General features: G+C 40.6%; 1 protein-coding gene across 1 annotated transcript; it reads right to left on the bottom strand.

Annotated features, from left to right (window-relative positions):
- Positions 1-24420: 24420 nt before the first annotated feature.
- CCDC54 (coiled-coil domain containing 54) lies at positions 24421-25416 on the bottom strand. Its single transcript, XM_036930790.2, is given in 3 exon segments — positions 24421-24651; positions 24654-24846; positions 24848-25416. Coding segments are annotated over 3 exon segments (993 nt in total).
- Between the last annotated feature and the right edge of the window lie 328 nt (positions 25417-25744).

The raw sequence follows: 25744 nt of genomic DNA, 5'->3' as shown, positions 1-25744 counted from the left end.
GTGGATGATGTTGATGGACTTTCGAATGTTGTACCATCCTTGCATCCCTGGAATGAATCCCACTTGGTCATAGTGTATGATCCTTTTGATGTATTTTTGAATTCGGTTTGCTAATATTTTGTTGAGTATTTTTGCATCTACGTTCATCAGGGATATTGGTCTGTAGTTTTCTTTTTTGGTGGTGTCTTTGCCTGGTTTTGGTATTAGGGTGATGTTAGCTTCATAGAATGAGTTTGGGAGTATCCCCTCCTCCTCTATTTTTTGGAAAACTTTAAGGAGAATGGGTATTATGTCTTCCCTGTATGTCTGATAAAATTCCGAGGTAAATCCATCTGGCCCGGGGGTTTTGTTCTTTGGTAGTTTTTTGATTACCGCTTCAATTTCGTTGCTGGTAATTGGTCTGTTTAGATTTTCTGTTTCTTCCTGGGTCAATCTTGGAAGGTTATATTTTTCTAGGAAGTTGTCCATTTCTCCTAGGCTTCCCAGCTTGTTAGCATATAGGTTTTCATAGTATTCTCCAATAATTCTTTGCATTTCCGTGGGGTCCGTCGTGATTTTTCCTTTCTCGTTTCTGATACTGTTGATTTGTGTTGACTCTCTTTTCTTCTTAATAAGTCTGGCTAGAGGCTTATCTATTTTGTTTATTTTCTCGAAGAACCAGCTCTTGGTTTCATTGATTTTTGCTATTGTTTTATTCTTCTCAATTTTATTTATTTCTTCTCTGATCTTTATTATGTCCCTCCTTCTGCTGACCTTAGGCCTCATCTGTTCTTCTTTTTCCAATTTCGATAATTGTGACATTAGACCATTCATTTGGGATTGCTCTTCCTTTTTTAAATATGCTTGGATTGCTATATACTTTCCTCTTAAGACTGCTTTTGCTGTGTCCCACAGAAGTTGGGGCTTAGTGTTGTTGTTGTCATTTGTTTCCATATATTGCTGGATCTCCATTTTGATTTGGTCATTGATCCATTGATTATTTAGGAGCGTGTTGTTAAGCCTCCATGTGTTTGTGAGCCTCTTTGCTTTCTTTGTACAGTTTATTTCTAGTTTTATGCCTTTGTGGTCTGAAAAGTTGGTTGGTAGGATTTCAATCTTTTGGAATTTTCTGAGGCTCTTTTTGTGGCCTAGTATGTGGTCTATTCTGGAGAATGTTCCATGTGCACTTGAGAAGAATGTATATCCCGCTGCTTTTGGATGTAGAGTTCTATAGATGTCTATTAGGTCCATCTGCTCTACTGTGTTGTTCAGTGCTTCCGTGTCCTTACTTATTTTCTGCCCAGTGGATCTATCCTTTGGGGTGAGTGGTGTGTTGAAGTCTCCTAGAATGAATGCATTGCAGTCTATATCCCCCTTTAGTTCTGTTAGTATTTGTTTCACATATGCTGGTGCTCCTGTGTTGGGTGCATATATATTTAGAATGGTTATATCCTCTTGTTTGACTGAGCCCTTTATCATTATGTAGTGTCCTTCTTTATCTCTTGTTACTTTCTTTGTTTTGAAGTCTATTTTGTCTGATATTAGTACTGCAACCCCTGCTTTCTTCTCACTGTTGTTTGCTTGAAATATGTTTTTCCATCCCTTGACTTTTAGTCTGTACATGTCTTTGGGTTTGAGGTGAGTTTCTTGTAAGCAGCATATAGATGGGTCTTGCTTTTTTATCCATTCTGTTACTCTGTGTCTTTTGATTGGTGCATTCAACCCATTAACATTTAGGGTGACTATTGAAAGATATGTACTTATTGCCATTGCAGGCTTTAAATTCGTGGTTACCAAAGGTTCAAGGTTAGCCTCTTTAGTATCTTACTGCCTAACTTAGCTCGCTTATTGAGCTGTTATATACACTGTCTGGAGATTCTTTTCTTCTCTCCCTTCTTGTTCCTCCTCCTCGATTCTTCATATGTTGGGTGTTTTGTGCTGTGCTCCTTCTAGGAGTGCTCCCATCTAGAGCAGTCCATGTAAGATGTTCTGTAGAGGTGGTTTGTGGAAAGCAAATTCCCTCAGCTTTTGTTTGTCTGGGAATTGTTTAATCCCACCGTCATATTTGAATGATAGTCGTGCTGGATACAGTATCCTTGGTTCAAGGCCCTTCTGTTTCATTGTATTAAATATATCATGCCATTCTCTTCTGGCCTGTAGGGTTTCTGTTGAGAAATCTGACGTTAGCCTGATGGGTTTCCCTTTATAGGTGACCTTTTTCTCTCTAGCTGCCTTTAACACTCTTTCCTTGTCGTTGATCTTTGCCATTTTAATTATTGTGTGTCTTGGTGTTGCCCTTCTTGGATCCTTTCTGTTGGGGGTTCTGTGTATTTCCGTGGTCTGTTTGATTACTTCCTCCCCCAGTGTGGGGAAGTTTTCAGCAATTATTTCTTCTAAGATACTTTCCATCTCTTTGCCTCTCTCTTCTTCTTCTGGGACCCCTATAATACGGATATTGTTCCTTTTAGATTGGTCACACAGTTCTCTTAATATTGTTTCATTCCTGGAGATCCTTTTGTCTCTCTCTATGTCAGCTTCTATGCGTTCCTGTTCTCTGATTTCAATTCCATCAATGGCCTCTTGCATTCTATCCATTCTGCTTATAAACCCTTCCAGAGTTTGTTTCATTTCTGCGATCTCCTTTCTGGCATCTGTGATCTCTTTCCGGACTTCATCCCATTTCTCTTGCGTATTTCTCTGCATCTCTGTCAGCATGTTTATGATTCTTATTTTGAATTCTTTGTCAGGAAGACTGGTTAGGTCTGTCTCCTTCTCTGGTGTTGTCTCTGTGATCTTTGTCGGCCTGTATCTTTGCCTTTTCATGGTGATAGGAATAGTCTGCAGAACTGGGACGAGTGACGGCTGGAAGGACTTCCCTTCTTGTTTGTTTGTGGCCCTCCTCTCCTGGGAGAACAGCGGCCTCTAGTGGCTTGTGCTGCGCGCAGACAGGGTTTCTGCTTCCTGCCCGGCTGCTATGGAGTTAATCTCCGCTGTTGCTGTGGGCGTGGCCTGGCTCGGGCAGCTACTCCAAAATGGTGGAGTCGCGTTGGAGCAGGAGCTGCTGGGAGGCTATTTATCTCCGTAAGGGGCCTCCCTGCTCCCTGCAGCCCAGGGGTTAGGGTGCCCAGAGATACCGGATTCCCTACCTCTGGGTTAAGTGACCCGCCCTGCCCCTTTAAGACTTCCAAAAAGCACCCGCCAAAACAAAACAACGACCAAAAAAAAAAAGAAAAAAAATTTTTTTAATTAAAAAAAAAAAAATTTTTAATTAAAAAAAAAAAAGGTGGTCGTTCGTTTTTCTTTATTCTCCGGTGCCAGCCTCAGGCCTCTGCTCACCGGTCTTTCTGCCCTGTTTCCCTAGTATTGGGGTCCCTGTCCCTTTAAGACTTCCAAAAAGCGCTCGCCAAAACAAAGCAGCAAAAAAGCAAAAAAAAAAAAAAATGGTCGTGCGCTTTTCTTATGTCCTCTGTCGCCCAGCCTCCAGTGCCTGCTCACTGTTCTTGCTGCCCTGTTTTCCCAGTATCGAGGGCCCTGCACTCTGGCCCGGATGGCGGGGGCTGGGTGCTCGGCAGTCCTGGGCTCCGTCTCCCTCCCGCTCTGCCTGCTCTTCTCCCGCCGGGAGCTGGGTGGAGGGGCGCTCGGCTCCCGCGGGTCCGGGGCTTGTATCTTACCCCCTTCGCGAGGCGCTGGGTTCTCTCAGGTGCGGATGTGGTCTGGATATTGTCCTGTGTCCTCTGGTCTTTATTCTAGGAAAGGTTGTCTTTGTTATATTTTCATAGATATATGTTGTTTTGGGAGGAGATTTCCGCTGCTCTACTCACGCCGCCATCTTCCGCCCCAGAAGTCATCTTTTTAACATTATCCAGCTGTCTTAGTCCATCTGGGCTGGGGGACTTATAAACAGAAGAAACATATTGCTCACAGTTTTGGAGGCTGGAAGTGCGAGATCAGGTGCCAGCATGGTCGAGGTGGGCTCTCTTTGGGTCATAGACTTCTTGTCTCCTCACATGGCAGAAAGGGCTGGACTCTGTGAGACCTCTCTTATGAGTGCTAATGCCATTCAGGAAAGCTCTACCCCCGTGACCTAAGCACCTTCCAAAGGCCCCACCTTCTAACACCAACACATTAGGACTGCAGCATGTGAATTTTTTTTGGAAAAGTCATTCAGACTAATGTAGCAGCTTTTGTTTCTTGAGTGTCAACCTAGTATGTAGTAAATAATATTTTTTCACTGATAGAACATTTCTCTTCCCTTTTCTCTCCTGTGACGTTCCCTCCCACCCATAGGTCAAGCAGTTAGCTTCTGTGAGCTCTTTGCCTCCTGGAAGAATGTGACAAAGTAGGCAAGAGAAACCAGAAGTGTCTTCCTGTCTTGGGTCTGAAAGTGCTGTCATGATTTGGGGAAACATCATAAGTGAAGGCAAGGCTTCCTTTCCATGTCTCCCCAAAAGAGAAATACCCTGCAGACTTGTGCTGATGATGGAGAAAGACCGGGGAAATGAGAAGAGAGATTATGGGGATGAGAAGATGGCTGGGCCAGAAAGCATTAGCCCAACCAGAATGGAGGGCTAGTCCAGAGCAGGATCGCTGTGACAGGCATTGCTAAGTATCCAAGGGTGTCCTGAGAGTGGGATCTGGGTCCTTGTCATCCAGGGACTCTGCCAGTTGCCCACTGAGGATTTCCTTTGGTCCAGGTCAGGACATTACCTGGTGAGTGTCGTGTCCAGCAGGACTGTTACTGCCCATTCTTGTGCAAGCCTTTGTTCAAAGTCAACTTTTGTCCAACCACTCAGATAAGTCCATCTTATCCCCCAGTTTTTAGCATCCATAGAAGAAGAGTGGGTCCTTCAAGACTTAGATCAAGTTGGGGAAATGGAAAGCCTGAATGGAACTAGCTCAAGGTCCCCAACATCCCAGAAGCAGGGACAACATAAAGCCCATACTCCTACTACTCCTTTTTGCTTTAAAAAACTTTTTAAGTCAAAGTACATTCTTACTTGATAATTCTATGACATTTGGTTACTTTTTTCTTCTATCTCCTTACTTCTCTGGATAGTTATTTTCAGTCTGTGTTTACTCCTTTTTCTCTACACATGCCTTAAATATTGTTCCTTAATTCCCCTTTCATTTCTCTTCTTTTTCCATTTTACACAATTTTTGGAGGCTGAACTCATCCACTCTCATGAGATTAGCTACCACCAATATTGCCAGGATTCTCAAACCTAATCCTCTATTTCCTTTCAAAGCTCCACATCCACATATCAAGGTGTTTGAAGAACCTCTCCTTTTAGATGGAGCACAGACATTTCAAACTCAGAATATCTATGACTGAACTCATATTTTCCCACTTCCAATTTTCTCCTCCTGTGTGTTAAAGAATGTCACCACCATTCTCCTAGTCCTTGTGGTCTTCTCCCCCATCCTCACATGCAGCTGACCTTCTAATCCAGATCCTCCTGCATTCATAAAAGTCTGACCTTCACATTGTGTGGATCACTACCATAAACCTTGGACAGGACTCCCTGTCTCCATTCACCAAAATCCTCAAAAATGCAAATCAGTTTATGTTACTCCCATATAGACTTTGGGATAAAATCTGAAATCTTAACAAGTCTTACAAGGACCATTCTGGGGTCAGAGGTTAGGGTGGTCTTGTGGAGGCCAAAGCTTGGTAGAGAAGGAGGATAGATTTGATGAGCACTGAGCTAGGAGCTAAGGATTTCAGCCTCTGTTTGGATCTCAGTTTATTATGTGGTATATGAGAGCCGATTGCTGACCCCCTTCAGCCTGCAAGTTCAATTCTGCAGCTTCCTTGGGTATCTTTGGCAATCTCAGATACAGCATGCAGTACCACAGTCATTTTATGTGAAGGGGAATATTTTCAAAATATTAGTATGCTTTAATCTTTGGCAATTCAGTGTACTTGGAATAACCTTTTGCTTCAAGGGATGCTTATTGTGTGGGATCACATATATTAGATCAGACGTCCAAGGAAAAGGGTGACTATCACCTTCTAAAATTCATAATAAGACTTTAAGCAAGGCAATATCAGGGTTTGTAGAAAGGGATTATAAAAACTCCTTCAGAATAAAAAAAAAAAATGAGCCTAAAGAACTCAGAATTTAGTGTTTCTTCACAGTGTAAAAAAGACTTCCCCTTGCCTGTGCCTACACCATAAAGCTTGCTCCTCAGAGTTTACTTTTTCTCCTACACATACAACTGGATTACAGTTCTCAGCCTTCCTGGCATGTAGGTGTAGGTGTGTTATTGTGGTCTGGCCAGTGGATAACAAGTGGAAGTAATTTGTGTCATTGCCACAACTTTTTATGTTTCTTAACAACCTTATATGTAGGATCCCTTAAGGACCAAGAGAAGATCAAAACTCCATGACGGGAAGAAACTTTGTTGCCATGTGACCATATAAAAAAGCATCTGACCAGGAACACATGTATTGAACCCTGACAACCTGAGATATGTTCTTACAATATATTCCTGCCTTCAGATATGTCAATATATATTGATAGTATGAGACAAAGTGAAATATAAAATTTTTCTATGTTAAGTCATACATATCACAAGGCATACTTGTTACAGCAGCTAGTATTCTCCTAACTACTCCAAAGATATGACTCAGAGGTTGGGAGAAGCTCTTATAGTGTCCAAGAGATTGGGAAACTGAGGAAGAGAGAGAAGGGAGAGAAGCAGAGAGTTATTGTCATCCCTCACCAGGCTTTAGCTTGAACAGCTAAGTGTGGCATGTTAGGGAAAGTGAGGAAACATCAATTACTTGGGGGAGTTTGCCTTTTTTCATGTGTGGAACTCAGGAAGGAAATGTCTCACAGACTGTCCCACACCAAGCTGGGAGTACTACATCAAAATATACTCAAAAGCTCAGCAATTTTGGAAGGGTGGGGGCTGAAAGAATTCCAGAATTTAACTTTCCCAAGCCACTCTCAATTCCTAGGTTGTGGCTGGATCTAGATATTTTCTTGAGCCCTTGAAAGAGAACCCAGAAATCCCTGAAGGCTGGCTGGAGAGCTTGACCGTGTGCATGAGGGGTGTCACTATGGTGGAGGGTGTCAAGTAGCTTGAGACAAGGGCTGCAGAGTAGACAGAGCCAGATGCGCGAGTGCATGTGTGCATGTGTGTGTGTGTGTGTGTGTGTGTGTGTGTGTGTGTGTGTGCTGTAACAGTAGAGAGGATGGAGATAGGACTCCAGGGAGGGAGGCATCTTACCACCGCACAAAGCAGCCCGTGAATTGCATCAATGTCCTGACATCAACCTCAAACATCAGCAGGGCATGTGGTCAAGTGGTGGATAAGCAATCTTGTTGCGGAGACAGAGGCAAAGAGTAGAGCAAGGATCAAAGGACCTTTCTGCCCTTGCTGTCTGGAGATAACCTCCCCATGAATATGGCACACACCTCCCCATATTCTGTGTTCTTCTGGGGAAGAACAGAAATCTGAAAGATGTACAACTAAATTATTCAAAGAAGATTTTTAAACCAGTTAGGGAAATGAAATTCTGGAAGACAGAAGGTTTAAGATGAATGGAGGTGGTGTAAACCAGAAAAATTAAAATACTGTAAATCACTAATTTTAAATTGCTGCCATTACATAGGATGGCAGCTCAAAATGAAGATTAGGCATGTTTTAATGATTAAATGAACCATGTATCATTTGCATATCTGAGTGTTCCTCAGGTAGGATAGTGAGTCATCTGCCTTCTATTTTTTTTCTTTTTATAAAATCATGTCTTCTACCAAAGCAAAACATTTCTATTTTCTTTTCCTCTTTTCCCCACTCTCACTTCTCATTTAAACCATCTTCCTTGCTCAGCCTTACCCACACCTCATATCTGCTGGTCTGAAGGAGAAAGTTTTTCTGTTGGATGCGGAGGGTCTACAGTGGACTTTGTTCCAGGCCCCAGTAGCCTGAGATATGCTCTCTTTTTTCCTTATCTTTTACCATTTCTGAAGCCAGAAAAAATCAAAATGTCTTACAAATTCCCAGGCAGAGGATACTGTTATACAATCCTGACAGTTGTCATCTCTCAAGCATGTGTGAACTAAGTGATGCATCACAGTATTTCTTCATTATATTGTCTCTCTCAGTTGAGCTTTTTGCATTTGATAACAAGTAGTTAAATTTAAACTTAAATTTGGATCCCTAATTCCTTGCTTAGAATGTCTGCAAAAACATATCTTTATGATGCAGTACTGAAATGCAAATACATTCTGTACAGAAAAGGTTGCCTTTTATGTACAGCAGGTGATGGAATTAAAGGGTGTCAGACTTGCCAAGTCTCTTGCAACACAGCACAGGCTTTTCAAAGCAGAGAGAAGTTAGTGTGGTTAACTTGTTGTCACATTGGACCATTATTCAGTTATGTAATATCAACCTGTCAAAAGTTCCTGGCTAACTTTGAAGAGAAACTATTTGACCTATAGTAATATGTAATGTAATTATGGAAAAAACAACACTTTAAGTCTAACCAAATAGGAAATGCAGAGGAGCAAAACCTAATATAATATGATATGACTTGAAATTTACTGTCCATCTTAAAAATAGTCAAGACCACAGGCTTGAAAAGCTAAAATATAACCAACCACCGAATAACAGAAAGTGACTTAGGATTGCTAGACCCTTCCTAAGCAAATATTGTCAAGAAGTTTTAGATGCAAATTCTGATTTAGGTATTGAAAAGAGAGTTCACATTGATAAAGGAATGATATTGTTAGTTTTAAAAGAAATGAGTGCATTTAGTGTAGTGTTTCCATTTTTCCCTTGAAAGCTCTTATAAAATAGATACAAAGTGTATCTTATAATCAGTGGCCTCTTAGACTCAAGCAAACATGGAAATTGTATTGCTCCCCCTACTTCATGATCTTGTCTCTGCTTTCCAACTGATCTCTCCACACTCTCTACTTCTCACTGCACATTTCAGCTCCCTGGAACAATTTCCAGGTCTGTAAATACACCAGGCTCTGTCCATTTTGGGTAGCTATTACACGTCCTCTGCTGGGCCTGCACTGTCCTTTTCCCTACCCTCAAATGCCATTTTCCTGCCACATTCCCACTCATACTCAAGACTCAGCTCAAGACATCACTTCTGTAGAAAATCTTCCCTGACTGTGTACCATCTCCATTATTTCACTCTGTGCTTATCTCTGGCACTGCACTTACAGTGTAATCTTATATTTTTACTTGTATCAATTCAACAACATATAAACAAAAGCAAACATATTTATCATGCAGCATGGCCCCTAAATGGAAGCCAAATTCTTCATCTGGTGCTTAACTGAAGAATCTATGATCTGTTTCCTTACTGAGGGTGTGTGATCACACTGTGTGTGATAGATTTACTGAGCAAGTACAGTTTGTGGTTAGAGTTGTAGGGCTCAAATTGCAAAAAAAAAAAAACCCACAGAGCTCATTCTAGATATTTTAAGCAGGAATCAGGCCCATGCATATTCATCAGAGTGCTAGAGACTTAAGGCTGAATCTTTCAGCATAAGTCCCAGAATAATATGGCTACCTGGCCTTTCAGGAGTGCTGCTCTCTCTCTTGAAAGTGGTGTTAGGAGTCCACTACACACGACACATGCTGAGTTCAAGAACACAATGCCATGACTGCCAATTGGATTCAAGAAGCCACTACTATCCCGCTACACCTACCTGTGGATTCCCACAGAGCTTGAGGTGGACCGTGGGGCACTGTGGGAAAACCTAGTCTCCAGGACTGTGCCTCTGAGCAGCAAGCAGCAGGAAAACGTGCTCTTCCTCCCTTGTGGATTCAATCTCATGCAAAGGATTAAAGGACTGAGGCAACTTGCACCTGGAAATCCAACAGCAAGGGATTCTAGGCAAAGTAGTTTTAACTCTCCAGCTGATCAGGAGGTCATTCTTGGAAGCGAATTGGGTGCTGAATGATAATTCCCTATATCTACCATAACCAGGTGTATTGTGCATTTCAAGCAAGGCTGGAACTTTTTGTGGGTAATTTTGTTTATGCATTAAAACCTACATCTCACATAACTGCAAGCCCATGATACATTCTAAGACAATGGCCTCTTTGTCTTTCAGCAGATGTTCAGTCTTGACAGAAACTGTGCTCTACTCATCTTTGAAATGTGGGGTTTAGTACTATGTTTTGTCAAATGAATGGGTGAATGTATGAATCAATAAGTCCATGAATGATAGAAACTGTATCCTTTTGTACTTTTTTGAATTGACAAATTCCTTTAACTTTCGTTAATTCAGTGGTTCTCAATCAGGGGTAATTTGCCTCCCTAGGGAACGTCCTAGACCTTTAGCAACATCTAGGGACATTTTTGAGTGTAACTATTTTGGAGTGGGGGACATACTACTGGCATCTGTTGGGTAAAGACCATGAATGCTGCTGAAGTGCTACAGTGCACAGGACAGGTTCCTGCAATGAAGACTCACCCAGCACAATGTCAACTGTGCCAAGGTTGAGAAGTCTGCTCTAATCGCTGCTGCTTCTCACTTCTGACTGTTCGGGATTCTTTTATTTTTGTATTGAAGTGTTGTTGATGTACAATCTTATGTTTGTTTAAAATATACAAAACAATGTTTCACCAGTCACCCATTTTATTAAATCCTCACCCCCCCTCTAGTGCTGTTACTATCTATCAACATAGAAAGATGTTACAGAATCATTAACTGTATTCTCCATGATGTACTACTGTCCCTGTGACCAACTTACATTGTGATTGTGAATTATTGTGCCCCTTTATCCCCTTCACCTGCCCACCCCACCTGCCTCAACCCCTCTCCCTTGATAACCACCAGTCACTTCTCAGTGTCTATGAGTCTACTACTGTTTCATTCCTTCTGTTTTGCTTTATTTTTATATTCCACAAATAAGTGAAATCACATGGTATTTGTCTTTATCCTCCTGGCTTATGTCACTGAGCATAATACCCTCTAGATCCATCCATGTAGTTGCAGATGGGATGATTTCTTTTCTTTTTATGACTGAAAAAATATTCCATTGTGTATAGGTACTACATCTGCTTTATCCACTCATCTACTGATGGACACTTAGGTTGCTTCCATATCTTGGCTATTGTAAATATGCACAATAAACATAGGGGTGCATATGTCTTTTTGAATCATGGATATTGTTTCCTTCAGGTAAATTCCTAGGAGTGGTATTACTGGCTCAAATGGTATTTCTATTTTTAGTGTTTTGACGAACTTCCATACTGCTTTCCACAGTAGTTGCACCAATTTACATTCCCATCAACAGTGTAGGAGAATTCCCAATTTTCCACATCCTCGCCAGCATTTGTTGTTCCTTGTCTTTTGGATGTTGGCCATCCTAACTGACGTGAGATGATATCTCATTGTGGTTTTAATTTGCATTTCCCTGAAAATTAGGGATGTGGAGCATCTTTTCATGCGCCTGTTGGCCATCTGAATTTCTTCTTTGGAGAAATGTCTGTTCAGATCCTCTGCCTGTTTTTTAATTGGGTTATTTGCTTTTTGGGTGTCGAGGCATGTGAAGTTCTTTATATATTTTGGATGTTAACCCCTTGTCAGATATGTCGTTTACAAATATATTCTCCCATATTGTAGGATGCCTTTTTGTTCTGCCTATGGTGTCCTTTGCTCTACAGAAGCTTTTTAGTTTGATATAGTCCCATTTGTTCATTTTTGCTTTTGTTTGCCTGAAGAGATGTATTCATTATATTCAAGAGATTTTTGCCTATGTTTTCTTCTAAGAGTTTCATGTTTTCATGACTTACATTCAGGTCTTTGATCCATTTCAAGTTTACTTTTGTGTTCAGATCTAGACAATAGTCCAGTTTCATTCTCTTACATGTAACTGTCCAGTTTTGCCAACACCATTTGTTGAAGAGGCTGTCTTTTCCCCTCTTTTTCATGGCTCCTTTATTGTATATTAATTGACCATAGATTGTCACAGTATTCTTATGTCAATAGTGTTAGATTGAAACCCTGGAGAATTTGGACTTTTTCAGAATTCAAATTTTCATCAGTCTATTTCCTCTTTGTCAGGGGTTTCCATCATTAGTATCTCATTCCATGTTGGTCATTCTTTTCCCACGTGTATTAATAATGGACTGCGGGGACTTACACTGGCCTTGAAGTCCTTATATTAATATGTTACTAGAGAAAAATTTTGGAGTGTCACTCTTCAACTTCTCTTCTTAATCTCACAGGTCTTGATTTGGAATTAAAATTTCATTCAACTTAGAAATTGTCTAAAAAAAGTGAGAGATGTTATTCTACTGTATTTCAAAACTTATTGGGCAATATATCCATTTTACAATTATTTGGTTTTTGCCTTTTTTCTTTCCTCTTTTAAAAAATATATGATAATTGTCTATCCTGTAGTCTTCAAGAATAATGAAATACTGTCTCTAAAATGAACTTCCTAGAAAAATCCAGTTTCTGTTAATTGGTAGAATGATGTCCCTTTTCATAATTAAGTATTTCTGGAAGTGTAAATATGTCACAATTAAATACTTATCATAATTAAAACATAAGTATTCAGTCATAGTTAAAGTCAATAATATCTGTGAACAGAACAGGAAGTCAATAAAGACTTTAAAGCCAGAACTGTATAAAGCTCTGTTTATCCATGCCACACATCTTGTTGAGCACCCCTCTGCTTGCCATCAGGAGTACATCAATGAACGAATTATACTTAGTCTCCCTCTTCATGGAGCTTTCATTATTTAGTTAGGGTCTCCCTAATAGATAATCACATAAATAGGATTTAATTACTATGGTGACAAGTCCTATAAATGGAACTCACAAGGTGGTAAGAGAAAATAGAGAATCTGACACTATTTCTAACTTAATTAGGAGAGACTTCATTGAAAAAATAGTAATTAAGTTTATACCTGAAAGATGAGTAGAGTTAGGTGTGCACAGTCTGGAGGAAGCAGTATTCCTGGCAGAGAGGTGTCTGAAACAGTGACTAAGACACTGTTCAGGAAATACAAAGAAGGATTTTAGAGTTAATGCTTACTAATGGGAAATCATGAAATGATTCTAGCAGAGGAATGATTTGGTCAGATTTTCATTTTAAATGATTGCTCTCACTGCCATATGAAAATGGGATAGGGCAAGGAAAAGTGGGTTACAGGGAACTAGTGAGAGGGTAATTTGAGTGGTCCAGGTGATTACATTGGGAAGCAGATGGATTTAGGAGGCAGGGTCAACTGGATATGTGATTGATTTTTTGGGGTCGAGGGTGGAGAGAATCACTGAAGGAGGGGGACGTGTTAAGGTTGGCTCACAGGCTTCTGGCTGGAGCATCTGGGAGGCTGTTGGTGCCGTTTACTAACATGGAATGCTAGGGGAGAAGCAGTTCTTGGGCAAGGCGTATAGATAATGAGTCTATTTGGGGGCATGTTGTATTTGAGATTCTTACAACATGTTCAAATGTCCCAAACAGAGAGAGTATCAGCATTTGGACCTATGAGTCTGTAACTGAGAAGAGAAGTTTGGGCTGGAGATAACGATGCTGAACCTACTGCCTACATGTGGTGTTTGAAGATGCAGGAGTAGTGAAATCACTTTGGGAGAGAGTTGAAGAGGGCCCAAAACTGAGCCCCAAGGAAGGTCTACACAAAAACACAGGGTGGAGGACAAGTCAGGAAAGTGGCCTGACAATAAATCAGAAGAAACCAAGCATCTCTGTCACTCTGCTGCCATGGGGATCGTGTACATACACACACTGCAGGTCTCTCTTCTCACACCCAGCCCCACAGGGTGATTTGGGTAAGTACACCAGGAAAACATCCCAGATGGTCACCAAATAACCATGAGAATCCTGATGTGCCATTAGACTTCAGGCTTCAATAACAGTTATGGGTGTTCCTCACCCCTATTCTGGACAGCACGGAAATAGAAATATTCATTAGACCCCTAAGAAGCAGAGGCAGTTTGGCTGTAACAGTGGCAATGGCAATATGTCAGTACAAGTTGCATTGGCTGCAAGTAACAAAAACCCAACCTCATTGCCTTAAACAATAGGGGTTCATTCCTCACATAATAATAAGTCCTATAGTACATATCACTCTTGTTGTTTCAGTGGCTCAACAGTATCAGAGCTGGTGTCTTTGGGATCCCTTGGTCATCCTCATGTTCATAATGTAAGTGCTGAAGTTCAAGTCATTATTTCTGCTTTCAAAGTAGGAAGAAGGAGAAACTTGGACCTGCTTACCAGTTGCATGTCTCTGTTTATCAAGAAGAAAGCTTCCCAAGAATTTCCTCCAGCAGATCTCTGCTTACATCTGGGGCCAGGGGATAAAAAAAAGCTGAGCAAGTGTGTATTTGACTATGTAGCCTCTGAGCTTGCAGGCATTGTGATAGAAGATTGGAAATGGTTTTTGGAGAGCCCAGTCAGCAGGGCCTGTCACCTCACAGTAGGGAGCCAAGGAAGCACCCTGCGGGACATAGCGGTTCTCGAGGAGAGTGAAGGCTCTGAAACCTGCAGTAGCAAGTGGCACACCAAGGAGGCCAGAGTCACCACAAAGCAACGGCTCTGAAGACCGCCTGGCATCTGCAAAAGTGGGAAGAAGAATTGTCAGGAAGACAAGAGCTCTGTGGGCCTCTGAACCCTTCCCTGGAAGCCTCAAGATAGCATCGTGTCTATTTTACTCACCAACATATTGCCAGTTGTTTTTGTTTAGCATGGTGCCTGGTGTGCCTGGTGTATAACAGGCTCTCAGTAATTGTTAAATTAATGAATTAATAAGCAAATTATCTATGACCAGGGTGAGATAAGCCCACGATGATAGTGATAGGAACCTGGTGCTGCTTAGCTCAATTTGGGATTTATTGCAATGTACTTGAGGCTGCCTTGGCAGATTAAAATGGTTAATCTTCACAGAATGGGAGGAGGACATAGCATCTTAATTTTCCTTTCCAATGTATGTCCTAGGAAGGAGCCCTTTTAAAGATACATATTGAGGAGTTTGAGATGGAGATATGTTCCAGTGCTTCGGAAACTGGAATTCTTATCCACTGTAGGGACTGTCAAAAACACCCTGGGGAGAGTAACTGGGACAGCCCAGCCCTGTCATGTCCATGCAAGTCTTTCTTATGCTTAAAGGATATTGTACACCTTTAGTTAACAAGAGACCAGAAGAGTTGGCTGGGAAAATTTCACTCCTGATTAAAAATTCCATTTATCTATGAGCTGAGCTTGTTTTAATAAAATGAAAGAAAAATGAATGTGAAACTGCCTAGCTCTTTGGCCCATTTAGATGAATCATACCGAATTGAATCTTCCCAGTTTTTTCAGTCATCTTTAACCTGCTCAGATATATAGCATTTCCAACATTATAAATATGTTGAAGTTGAATTCATAATTGTGAAAATTCAAAACTTAAGAAATTTTTAAGGAGAAAAGAAGGAGCTGTGCAAGCTGTCTCATCTCAGATTCAGTAATTTCTAAAATTCTGAAATTTTTCTGTAATTATTTAGTCTAAGTTATTCTTTAGTTTCTTTTTATTGATACATAGATGGCAAAGTTATGATTAGTGTTTTTGCAAAATGTGCTTATTCTAAAAGCCACTTTCAGTGAACTGGCAAAAACAAATAGAATACCTTCTACCCATCCTTAGAAATTAAAAACAATAATAATTTGTTAGAAACCATAAAGGGACCAGAATATATGAGCAAGTAAAGAGAAGAAAATTAGATTGAGTACATTTTTCATATTTTTTCTTGAGGTAGTTTTCTCCAGTGAGAGAATATAGGAAAGTAACAGGAAAGTAAAGACTACTGCAGTTAATGTTATTTTTGTAGCTAAATTATAACTTGTTCTACTCACTTGAGTTTGATATTCAGACTAAGGACCATTCAGTTGTCCTCATTATACAAAATAAATTCTATAATAAAATTGGATTCTGTGTTATGATTAGTTCTGTGGAGGAGAAAAAAATTTGGAGTAATAAAGGAAAGATATGTGTGGAAAGTGCCATAGGGAGATTGACCCAAAACGGAGAAGGTAGTGAATATTTGGGAAAGTGTGTTAACTAAATAGTTAAATGTTAGTTAGTTAGTTAATAACTGGTATTAATTAAATACATATCTACATAGTTAGAGTGGAGGTACAGTTCAGGATGAGACAGGTCAGTTTAATCAGAAGGTGAAAAACGGTTGCTGGCATGAGTTGAATACAGAAATCAGGGCCTGGGAGGAAAGTCTGGGTAGTGGAGAGAGCAGTGAACAACCACGAGGGGAAGCTGGAACAGGAAGCCCGGAGCATGAATTTTATATGGCAGCTTGACTGGGCCACATAGTGCTCAGATAAATGGTTAAATTATTTCTGGCTATGTTTATGAAGGTGTTTCTGAAAGAGATTAACCTCTGAATTGAGTTGAGTAAAGTAGATGGCCTTCTGTAGCGTGCATGAGGGCATTGTCTAATTGTACTGGGCCTTGTAGAGGAAGGTTGGATTTGCTCTCTTCCTGCCTAAATGAGTTGGGGCATCTGTTTTTTCCTTCCCTCGGTGCTCCGGGTTCGGTAGCCTTCAGACTCGGACTGCAGTCTGTGCAATTGGCCCTCTGGCCCTCAGTCTTTCTAATTACACCACTGACTTCCTTGGGCCGCCAGCTTGTATGTGGCATATCATGGGATTTCTCAGCCTCCACTATTGTGTGATCCAATACCTTATGATAAATCTCTTTATATATATTCATATGACATTTTATATTTATTATATATATTTGTACTGTATAAATATTATGTTTTATGTATCATCTATATTTGTACATAAAATATAATTTATATTTACATTTAATATAAATATATATTTAGTTTTATATACAATTTATATTATATACTTATATGAATTATATACTAATAGTAAATATTATACACACACACACACACACATATATGAAATATTTCATTGGCTTTGTTACTGAAGAACCCTGACTAATACACTGGGTGTACCTAGAAGCAGGATCAGGAAGAACAGGGAGAGGTCAATACTAAGGTTCATGGGCTGAACGTGGGTAGGAGAGAAGAGGAAAGACAAGCAAGTGTACATGACCTTAGCTGGCAAGTGAATGTATATGTGACCATATAGGCTGCCACAGAATCTTGAGGAAAATGGAGATAGAAGAAGGAAAGAAAGAGAGACATGGAGACAGATCGAGAGAGACAGAGGCAAAGAGGAGGGAGAAACCCATAGGTAGAAATCGTAAAACCTTATCAAAAACACAAGAAAAGAGATATGGAAAGAAAAGCACTCCTGTGTTTTAAAGAAGATGGTGAGAAGGAACACAGGCTGAGTGGTTCACCAGGTTCTACATTAAGTATATTAATACATATTTCCTGCCAAACTCTTGTTCCCTTGAATCATAGGCTTTGAAATAAGTTATCACTGTTCATAAAAACTCATATTGGCTATTAAACATTATTCATAGCTCTTCAACTTAAAAAAAATACTTTAGCATTTGGGAGTACCATTTGAGCTCTACCAGAAGTATGTGTGTGCTTATTACTGTTATTAATTTTTTAAGCTATCACTATAATAACCAGAGCAATATCACTGATAATAAGCAAGGAAATTAACCAAATATTTATATATACAAATATATTTGGTGTATATATGTATGTATACATATATATGTGATACCAGATATATGTAAGTATGTAGATATGTGTATGTATGTATATACATGCACACATTGCCATATAATATTAATAGCTAATCTTTAATGAAATGCTCAGATGATAGAAAGTTAATATGGCTAATTCTGGTGTGAGAAAGATCAAAGTTTCAAAGATAATGCATGATCTAGGGAAAGAGGCCTTCAGTTGGGTGGCAGTAATGGCAGATTTCTTACTCTTGATCAATGCATTGCTCTCTTTATGGAGCCTTAGGGACCCTACACAGATGGTGAGAAGTACAATTAAATGTGTCCATGACCACTAGGTCAGTGTATTTCTCCCTACATCTTGCTATTCTTTAGCTGCCAGAAAGCAAGAATTCAGTGCGGCCTTAAGAACACCAGACCCACCATCTGGAGCCCTGGAATCTGGTCTAGAATCTTACAAGCTGGGTAACTTGAGGTAAGTCATTTCTGCCTCTGGATCTCAGGTTCCTCTTCAGTGAGTTGGATTAACTTTCCGGTCGGTCCTCAATCTTTTTCTGCCTCAACATAATGGATAGCTGCTTCCCAGCTCAATTGATCGTAGTAATAGTAAAGTTCTATATTATTCAGTGTTCTGCAGAGAAACAGAACCAAAAGGATAGATATAGATATATAGAAAGAGATTTATTTTGAGGAATTGGCTCATGTGATTATAGAGACTGAGAGGTCCCACAATCTGCCATCTGTGAGCTGGGAGCCCAGGAAATGCTGTGGTGTAGTTCAGCCTAAACCTGAAGCCCTGAGAACCAGGGGAGACAGTGGTGTAAGTCCCAGTCCGGGTCCGAAGGCTGAGAACTGGGGGCTGAGGATGTAACTCCCGGTCTGTATCCAGAGGCCTGAGAACAGGGAGCACTGATGTCGAAGGGCAGGAGAAGATGGATGCCTAGCCCAAGAGGAGAGCAGATGCACCCTTTCTCCACCTTTTTGTTCTGTCCAGGCCCCAGCAGATTGGATGCTGCCCACCATATTGGAGAGGGTGATCTTTACTCAATCTACTGCTTCAAATGCTAATCTCTTCTGGAAACATCTTCACAGACACACCCAGAAATAATGTTTAACCAGCTATCTGGGCACCCCTTAGCCCAGTCATGTTGACACTTAAAATTAACAGTCCCAACTTATATGGAACATTTATTGTGTACTTACTGTGTGTCAGATGCTGAGCTAAGTGCTTTTTCTTGTTTCATCCTCAGCAGAAAATTATGCATTATATTCTATTATTATCCCCAGTTTAGAGGCAAGAAAACTGGCCAGAGAGCTTAAGAAACTCAGCAAGATCACACATCTACTGAGTAACAGCCCTCATTAATTCAGACCTATCTTAATATGTAGGTGCTTGTTCTTGGTCCCTAAATTATGCTCTTCCTTTAAGTCATGATTCTTAAATGGAGTAAGGATAAGGTTATGTCCCCCCACCCATGGACGTATCATGCTATGGGGCAGGGGGGCTAATTTGCAGAAGTCTACCAGGAGACTTTTTAAAAACCCCTTGGATGTAACCCCAAGTGAATATTACTGAACTAGATAATCTTTAGGCATTTTTTCACAGTTAACCTTTTATGACTTTGGGATCCTATGCTGAGAAGGAAAGAAACTTCTTTTGTCATTCCTTGGAACAAGGTTGGATCTAGCAAATTTCACTGCTTTTTGTTGACCTCTGATAGGCTGCATGAATCTGCCAGTTATCAGTTTCTCTTTGCTTCTTTCCACAACTCACTTCCTTCAGAGCAGCCTCTGATCAGAGACTTCACTAAGTCAGTTCTGATTTGTCTTCTGATCATACCTCTTAGGTAATATTGAAAATGCCAGCTGGGTCACCTCTAGTGCTCCTCTAATTAGACTGCCATAGGCATAATTTTATTAATATTACTATAACAATAAATAGCATGTCACTGAGGGTTGTGATTCGATTACAAACTGTACCTCAAGCAATGATTATCTTTACAGTTGGCAAATATAAGTTGGCTGAGGGACACTGTAAATGAGACTGGCACCCATATTTCAATTTTCTGATATATGACAGGTGTGTCACACCTTCCGTCAGGTTGTCATCTCATAGAATACCCCTTCTGAAAAGGCTGGTGGAAAGCATACATCATAAGAATCAGACTACCACTTGGGTGCTTTTTCATGCATCTCTTTATGTATCCTCAGTGAGAGCCGGGGAGAGGGGAAGGGTCTAAAAGTAGCTGGGGTCCTTGGCTATAGGAAAAGACTGGAAGAGTCCTGTTAAGGGCCATTTCTGGAAGCTTAGAACAGAAAGTAGAAAAAAGGATGACTATCCTACCTGATTAGACTGCCTTTGGTGGCCCAGCCCTTCTCAGTATTTTCAGAGCGGTGGTATGGTGCTTTCCCTCTGCCTGGGGGAATATCCATACTGTGTGAGGCCTGTGCCGCAGCGGTCAGCTGTTTCTCACTTCTGTCGGGAGTTTTCTTCTTCCTCTCCTTGCCTTTGCCCTCTCCCTGCCTCTGCCTCTGTCTGTGATGCATCTTCCCACGGCCCACACCCTTGCGCCTCAAGCTTTACCAGAAAGGAAATGGTGTAGGGAACGGGAAAGATGAGAAGACATGCAAACCTCTGTTGTCTTTGCCACAAGAGCTCACTACAACAACGCTTCCGGCCGCGTGCTCATCATCAGTCCAAACATTGTCCAGGTCCACTAACTCTGTCCGCCACTGACATTTCATAGCTCTGAAAGGCTTGCAGTTCCACATTCCTTGCAAATGCAGTTGTATTTCAGATAGACTGTATTCCAAAAGACAAATGAGGGACCAAAACCTGTCATTTTTGCATCTACTTCACCATCTCCAATATCTCTGTCTGCATTTACTGAGTGCTGTTACGTGCCAGGAATTATGCTAAGGACTTTACATGTGTGCGTTCTCTCCCTTGTAGCTCAGCTTTCAATCTTTCATTGCTGTTAAAGATGACCCTGGCCCTACTTTGGCCCTAATTCCCTGGACTAGATTCTCAGGGACCACAGGGCACCGTTGTCTCTTTCGTCGCCCAAGAACTCCCCACCTCAGCTTCTCATCCCTAGAGTTCAGCCTTGGTCCCCATTTAGATCCTGTCCTTTGTCCCTGTTTCCCAAGTTATCCTCCTATTGCCATCAATCTATGAAATTTTCACTCCACTATCAGGTAGAAGAGAGAACAAAGAGAGTGGGGACCCTGATTTGGCTGTCTTGATTACTGCCCTTGTGGTTATTTTCCTGAATGTACTTTTGCATGGGAATACACAAAAGCTTGGCTCTATAATTCATTAATACCAATATCTCAGGTATATTGCAGTTCAGTCAGCTTTTACAGGTTGGTCAAAAAAAATCCAACTCTAATGCTAATGCTGTGTCTGCATTCTGAGTTGTAAATAGTGGATTTACAAATGAAATTTTAAAGCATACTCCACTGATATGTTAGGGACTGCCTACATTTTGAAGAAGTATAGAACAATATTGAAAAAGCTGCACTTTCGTGGTTTGAAGAATTAACCTTAAGCATTACACATCCCTGATTCAAAAAGACATATCTATCCCTATGTTTATCGCAGCACTATTTGCAATAGTCAAGATTTGGAAGCAACTGAAGTGTCCATCAGTAGATGAATGGATAAAGAAGAGGTGGTACATATATACGATGGAATATTATTCAGCCATAAAAAGAAAACAAATCCTACCATTTGCAATAACATGGATGGAGCTCTAAAAGGTATTATGCTCAGTGAAATAAGCCAGGTGGAGAAAGACATGTACAAAATGATTTCATTCATTTGTGGAGTATAAAAACAAAGTAAAACTGAAGGAACAAAACAGCAGCAGACTCACAGACTCCAAGAAGGGACTATCAGTTACCAAAGGGAAGGGGTTGTGGAGGGTGGGTGGGGAGGGAGGGAGAAGGGGATTAAGGGGCACTATAATTCACAATCACAATACAGGTAGGTCATGGGGAAGGCATTATAGCATGGAGAAGACAAGTCATGACTCTATAGCATCTTACTACACTGATGGACAGTGATGCAGAGGGTGAGGACTTGATAATATGGGTAAATGTTGAAACCACAATGTTGTTCATGTGAAACCTTCATAAGATTGTTTATCAATAATACTATAGTAAAAAAAAAACAAAACGGAGGATCTGCCAGAGTAATGGTAGGAGGACCAGAAGAGAGAGCTGTGTTATGGGAGACATGATCATATAAGCCAAGGAGCGCCTGGAAGAGGAGTAGATAGGGAGACCTCTCATGCCAAGAGAGGAGGGGGACACAGGGACAAGGCAAACAGGTGTTTTTGTAAGCTGAGAACAAAGAACCAGGAGGTGGTGATTAAGACAAGACGGAGGGAACTACCTGATGAAGAGCCTGCACGCCGCTGCAGAGGAAGGGCTGTGGACCATGGAGACCTCACTCCCTCTGCGCCAGGTGTGCTGGAGGGGAGACGGGTGAGAACCAGGTGAATTTGAAGGCGAGGACTGGGGAAAAATTATTCGTGGACTTGTAGTTACAAGCTGAGTTATAAATTTAACGAGTCCTGTGAGATCTCCTCCAGGTAATAATAACTTATTGACTCAAAAGCAAAATTCCCTTCCCTCGCAGGGAACTTGTGGTGAATTAACAGTACAGTCATCTTCAGGGAAAGTTTGAGGTCCTGAGAAATCATGTGTCTCTCACTTTCTTCTCCTCCAACATTCTTACGTAGGTAAAAAGTAGGTTAAAATGAAATGGTAGGGATCCCTGAGGAGAAAAATGAGATCCATACAGAGTCTGAAATAGCCTGTCAGTACTTTACCTTTATAAAATGCCTGGTGCCTTTTGTTTCCCACACTCCCCACTGGCCCCATTCAGTGCCCTTGTTTTTCCTTCCACTTGGTACACAGTCCTCCCCACTTCCTCACCTACCTCCTTTCTATAAAGCTCATCACCCTTTTTCTTCTCTGGTTCCAGGATCACTTTTAATATTGCTCTTTGCTGCCCATCCCCATCTATCACACAACAGAGTTATGTGTGTACACAGTTCATTCATCCCATTTGGTGTCTGTAGGACTGGGAATACACTCTATTTTTGTGTGTGTGTCCTCCCTGACCTTTTGCTATTAGAAAACACTGAAGACATATTTACTAACTTAATATAATGGTTCCCTTTTTAGAGATGACAAAACAAAGCTAGAAGGGTTGAAACAATAGAGCTTGTAAGAGTAGAACTTAAGGCTATTCTGAACTGAGGTCTTCTGATTCCCAGTGCTATGCTCTTTCCATAAACTCTTTGTCTCTCTAGAAAGAGTCAGTGGGGCATGTAGGGGAAAAGCAGTGAAAGCAAAAGTTAATACAAGGGCTCAAGGACCCGGACAAGTACCAGCTGAGTCACTCTTCACTCTCCCAGGAGCCAGCTGCCGTGTCTTCTTTGTCATGCCCCCTTCCCTGGTTACTCTCTGATGGGAGGGTCGCAGGGTCCCACCCTGTGACCTGGCTGTTGTTTGAAGATATCTCTGACAGTGAATAAACATAGAGACCTCAGGTGCCTTCACCGGCATGGTACTGCATTAACATGGTTCCCCGTTTCAAACAAACCCATTTCATACACAGCCTCATTAAGTAGGTGTGTGCTAGTATCATACTGCACCTGTCACATGTTGACATTTTGAAGTTATTTGTGTACACACCTTCTCCCTAGATTTGTAAAGAAGGATCAAATAAAATGCCTTTGTAATGTATAATAATTACCAGACCAGCACCTGGTAATACCGTGTTCTCTCATCCTGTGCTCCCTCGGTTCCTTTTCACCCCACCTGAACTCCTTCCTCCTTAATTGAAACTGGGTTATTCTTAGCTAACTCCCAAAACTCTCCTTTCAAATTATTGACTAAGAATAATGTAAAGTAGTACATTTACCAAAAATGCTTATAGTTTAACAACATATGATACTTTCTATTGGTAGATTTCATTTACTGCGTTAAGTGGCGAGGAAAACTTTTTTTTTTTGCAGTTATTCTGCATGGTCTAGAAAAATTACTTTGTAGTGGCAACCTACTATTATGTCTAAAAATGAAGCCCACATTAGATATGTAGTACATGGCTCATACAAAGAAAAGACCTTGTCAAAATAAGAATCTAGGGTAGTATAGTGTTGAGATTTGACTAGGTTCACAGTCCCTCCTTCGATTGTCCATGTTCCTCTGTATCAAACTTCCAAGACATGGTATTTGTCTCATTTCATGAAAATGTAAAAGATACCCAGTACCAAATTCAGATTTCTTCCTTTCTAGTTTGTGACAGATATGACGCTGAAGTTCAAAGAAAAATCTCATTTTTGGAATTAATAATTTCCTGGCAATAACTTGTTCTTTCACTGCCCTTCATTTTTATAACTACAACTTTGGTAGCTGTGACAGCAGATATCTTTTTCATTTATGCTGTTTAAAATTTTGTTAGTAGGGTCTCTTTCTGGTATCACAGATCTTGTCTACAAAAGTGCATAAAAAACTAATGTTGGGGGCCACTGAATGGGTTTCTCTTTCTCTTTATCCCTTTATTCTTTGCTTCTAATTGCCTATGAAATGAGCACTCATGAACTGCCTTTGGGAAAATAAAAACACTGACAGAGTATACAGCACAACTGTCCAATGGGATATATGCCTTAACTTACAGTGGACATATAGAAACTTCGCAGATGTGGGCCCACAGTGTGCAAACTAGCACGTGCATAGCAATCACAAAGATGTGTAAATGCTCGGAGTGACCAGGTTACATGTATTTTACGCCCAGCAAACAGAAAATAACTTTACAGCTGAGTTACTTCCTCCTTTGAGAAACCAAAAAGACAGTAAATATAGTTGAAAACAGAGAGACAGATAGTTGTCATGCTCTCAATAAGTCTGGTGAAAGGACAATATCTCTGGGTTATGAGTTGTGGTTCCTCAGGGGGGATGTTTGGCCTAGAAAGAAGCCACTCGATGAATTCTTCTAAATTGATAGCACTGAGGAAAAATCTCCACTTTCCTCCATGGACAAAAAGTTAAGTTTGACCCATGTATTAAAGTCTAGGTAAATATAGATATTTGACTTTTCTTTTTTAAAGCTTCTTAATGCATTTTGATGGTTACTTTTCTTCAGAGTTTTAGTTTTAGGAGAAATTGTTTCTTTCTCAAGATGATCTGTGGGCTTGGGACAACTGAGCACTTTCTCTGGTTCTGGTGAAGAAATTTCAGTCTGTAGAGGCCAGAGTGTTCCTCAAAGTTTCTGGCTGTATGAGTTTATGAAGAAGTTCTCTCATCTCTTTACCATTTTTTCCCTCCAGAACCTCTAAATGCTGTATGCTGGAGCAAAATTTCTGGCTTTCCAGTTCTGTCACTTTCTTCTTTAAAGCATCAGTGTCTTCTTTCAAAGAGAAGTTATCTTTGGTTAATATGCCTTGTTGGTCTTCACTAGCATTCATTCTAGTTTCCAGTACCTCCATCTGTTTCTGATAAAAGTCAATCATTTCCTGGATTTTTGATACTGCACTGACAAGATCAGTCATTTGGCTAAGGAGTTAAGTTTGGGCAGTTTTAATATCCTGGAATATTATACTAAGATTCATTTCTTCACCAGTACTAACATCATCTTGATCACAACCATAGGAAGTCATAGTTGGATATCTAGTCAAATCTGGGTACTGGTTTTTACATTTACTGTAAACATTTTTAAGAGATTGTCTGATCTTGGAGAGATCTGAGGTCCACATCTGCCTAGCAGCAGCTTTTTCCCTTTTGGTTTGGTTGGTCGGAAGTTTGTACATCTTTCATAAAGAAACAAGAGGCAAGATGTTGGGAAGCCTGGACAGATTCAAAGAAAGAAGCAATGTCAGAATGAAATGGTCTTTCTCTTATGGTTGTTTGAGGTCTTTTCAGGCAACATCACAGAGTGCCCTGTGGAGAACATCAAGGGCAATAGTAGGCACTCTGAGGTGGTCAGCTTCTTATAGGGCAGTCCAGCTGGAGAGGTCTGTCAAGTAATGGTCAGGGACCTGGTGTTGATGTCACAATGGCTGCTGGCTTAGAATGTGTTTAACCTTAGAGCAGTAATTCTCGAAATTGGGTCACAGCACCATTTTCCACTTGCAAAAA

This window comes from Manis pentadactyla, chromosome 1 (genome assembly GCF_030020395.1).
Source record: "Manis pentadactyla isolate mManPen7 chromosome 1, mManPen7.hap1, whole genome shotgun sequence".
Taxonomy (NCBI): domain Eukaryota; kingdom Metazoa; phylum Chordata; class Mammalia; order Pholidota; family Manidae; genus Manis; species Manis pentadactyla.
The sequence above is the reverse complement of the archived record's forward strand: the minus strand, read 5'-3'. Positions and strand labels throughout refer to the sequence as shown.